At 44.7% G+C, this 2555-nt stretch overlaps 1 protein-coding gene across 1 annotated transcript; it reads right to left on the reverse strand.

Annotated features, from left to right (window-relative positions):
• Window positions 1-1750: 1750 nt before the first annotated feature.
• Window positions 1751-2220, reverse strand: CCR75_002340 (uncharacterized protein; the record flags this gene model as incomplete). The annotated part of the gene is made up of 2 exons (XM_067960437.1): window positions 1751-2011; window positions 2107-2220. 2 exons carry the CDS (start codon window positions 2218-2220, stop codon window positions 1751-1753), a joined length of 375 nt encoding a protein of 124 aa, XP_067819339.1.
• Window positions 2221-2555: the final 335 nt, after the last annotated feature.

Raw genomic sequence — 2555 nt, forward strand, 5'->3', positions numbered from 1 at the left:
GATACCTCATCACCAGGTGCAGAGACACATAATGATTGTGTGTCTGGAGCAACTTTTGTCAAGAGATTTGCAAATTCTCTTGAGGTTGCTGGATCAGTAGGGCGTTGCGCCCCTACTGACCCCGTCCATTTTTTGGCGGTCCGCCTCGCTGTTGCGATTTCGCAACAACGTCGGATCCGCGACCGTTGCCCTTTTTGGCATACGGTCCAAAATTACGTTCAGTACATTTCGGTGCTGGACGTGGGGCACTACACTCATGAGCGTAATGTCCCAATTTTCGGCAGCGATGGCATTTCTGCGATCGCGTATTGTTCGGAACGCGAGGTCTCTCGCTTTCGACGTAGGAAAGGTCCATGGGTTCTGGACCTCCTAATTCGTGTCGTCTTGGTGGACGATATGATGACGAACTCGCTTGAGCCTGTCTCAAGCTAAAGTCCTCTTGTTCCGCAACGGATATTGCTTCTTCAAGCGTATCCAGTTCCAAGCGGAGCAGGTGAGTCTTTACGGGACCATCCGTAAGACCTTGCATGAACACCGTAATCAACGTGTGTCCATGAACTGGGTTATTTGTGATACAACTCGCTAAGAGTCGTATGTGCTGGGCATATTCGTGCACATCACGCTTGCCTTGCTTGAGTTTTAGAAGCTCTGAACGAGCTCTGAGCTCAGCCCTTGGTGGTTCAAACATCTGTTTGAGTCGGGTCTTAAAAACTTCTAGTGACCCAAAGACGAATGGGTCGCGCAACTTAAGGCCCAATGCCCAAGTTTTGGCACGACCTGCCAGATTTGATTGAGCGAATGCGATTTGCATTTGCTCGTCGATAATGTGACGTGCCCTTATGGCATCGTCTAATTCGACAAACCATCTCAAAAGGGAGTCTTCTTCGACTCCCCTATATTTTGAGATGTCAATCTTCAGAGTTTCGGGACGACGCGTTTGCGTCATCCCAGGTACAGGGTTCTGTACCTGTTGTAATCTCAACAGTTCCACCTGTTGAGAGCCTTGCTGATTCAGCAAGGCTACCTTTTTCTTCATCTCGTCAAGTTCATGTTGTATGAACTTGGCAATAGTTGAATGGAGGAAGTTCGACAGTAATGCCAGGATTGCATCGTTTCCTCCGGTCGAATCATTCGTTCAACCGCACTCCTTTCTATATCACTTAGAAAGGAGTAGCTTTCAGGGTAAACGTGATGCGTATTCCCACTACCATCTAACATGTCCATGTTAAATGTGGGAAATGTGGTCCTTGGACGGACTACAAAGTGCTACCAGGTGTAACGGGGCACTACGACTTGTACTGTTTCAGTACAAGTCCACTTCACACTGCTTCAGTTGTGAGTGGTGCTTCGTTAGGTGACGTACACTGTACGTGCGGAGGAAGACTTCCCTTAAGACAAGTAAACTTAAGAGGGTAAAATGAAAACTGTATTAATATAGTTAAGTGTCTCTTAATCTATCTTTGTAAATGCTGACTTAACTATAACCTAATACTAAACATGTAAATGAATTCTTATCTCTATCTTATCTTGTAACTATCTTTGATTACTTCTACAGCTGATTAGTCTGCGGAATAAATAGACATAATGGCCTATACCTATTTATGGATAAGAATTCAGGACAGTAGTATATAAAGTAATATCCTCCAGATATTATTCACCTTTTGGATAATATATTAATTAACAACCTTTAAGTGTTAATTTCATGTAACGATACACCCCGTTACACCGCAAGCGCCGTCGTTGGGTTACATTAACCCGCAATTTTGAATTGTGACTTTGCACTCTTGTTTCGCTGTTGTGGTAAATTAAACGGTACCTCTATAACTTCGTTTCTGCCTTCCGCATACTCTCGCTTGCGCATTTCTGCTGCTTGCAACATCGTAACCTCTGCGATATTTTTGATGATCTTAACTGTCGCATGATATTCCCTCGGGAGACTGCCAAGCAAGATAATTAGTTGCTTTCGATCATCAAGTGGGTCATCTGCAGCAGCAAGCGTCGTTACCAATTCCTTTATCGCGTGAGGTGATCAAAGAGATTACCAACACTGAATAGTTTGAGCTCATTCATTTTCTACTTTATCGCAACGCGATTGTGTATCGTTACGCGATTGAAGAAGTTCTCGAGCACATCGCAAGCTCCACGAGCAGATGTCTTGTCTCGTATCATTGCCTGGTAGTTGATACTGACTGATTTCGTAATTGTTGCCAGTGCTTTCATGTCAGCCGTCCTCCACGCGAGGCTGTACCGGCTGATCTGTTTTCCATACTGATCGACGACATTGTCTTGCTTGAACAACACATGGTCAAGTGACCCTTCTTCGCCAACGTCATATAAATATTATATTCCCAATGGAATTTGTTGTCCTCGGCAAGAAGGTCGTCCGGCGATGCGTTCCTTGGGCTCTTAACCTAAAGGTTTGTTTGACGTAGTTGTCGATTTCTCCGTGTGTATAGGTTGACCTTGTGAGGTGAAAGGAAATGGGAAAGTGACAATCATCAATATATACGCTATGTAACGGGGCACTGCCGACTTATACTACTTCAGTACAAGTC

The sequence above is a fragment of the Bremia lactucae genome, linkage group LG15, assembly GCF_004359215.1.
Source record: "Bremia lactucae strain SF5 linkage group LG15, whole genome shotgun sequence".
In the NCBI taxonomy this organism is placed as follows: Eukaryota; Oomycota; class Peronosporomycetes; order Peronosporales; family Peronosporaceae; genus Bremia; species Bremia lactucae.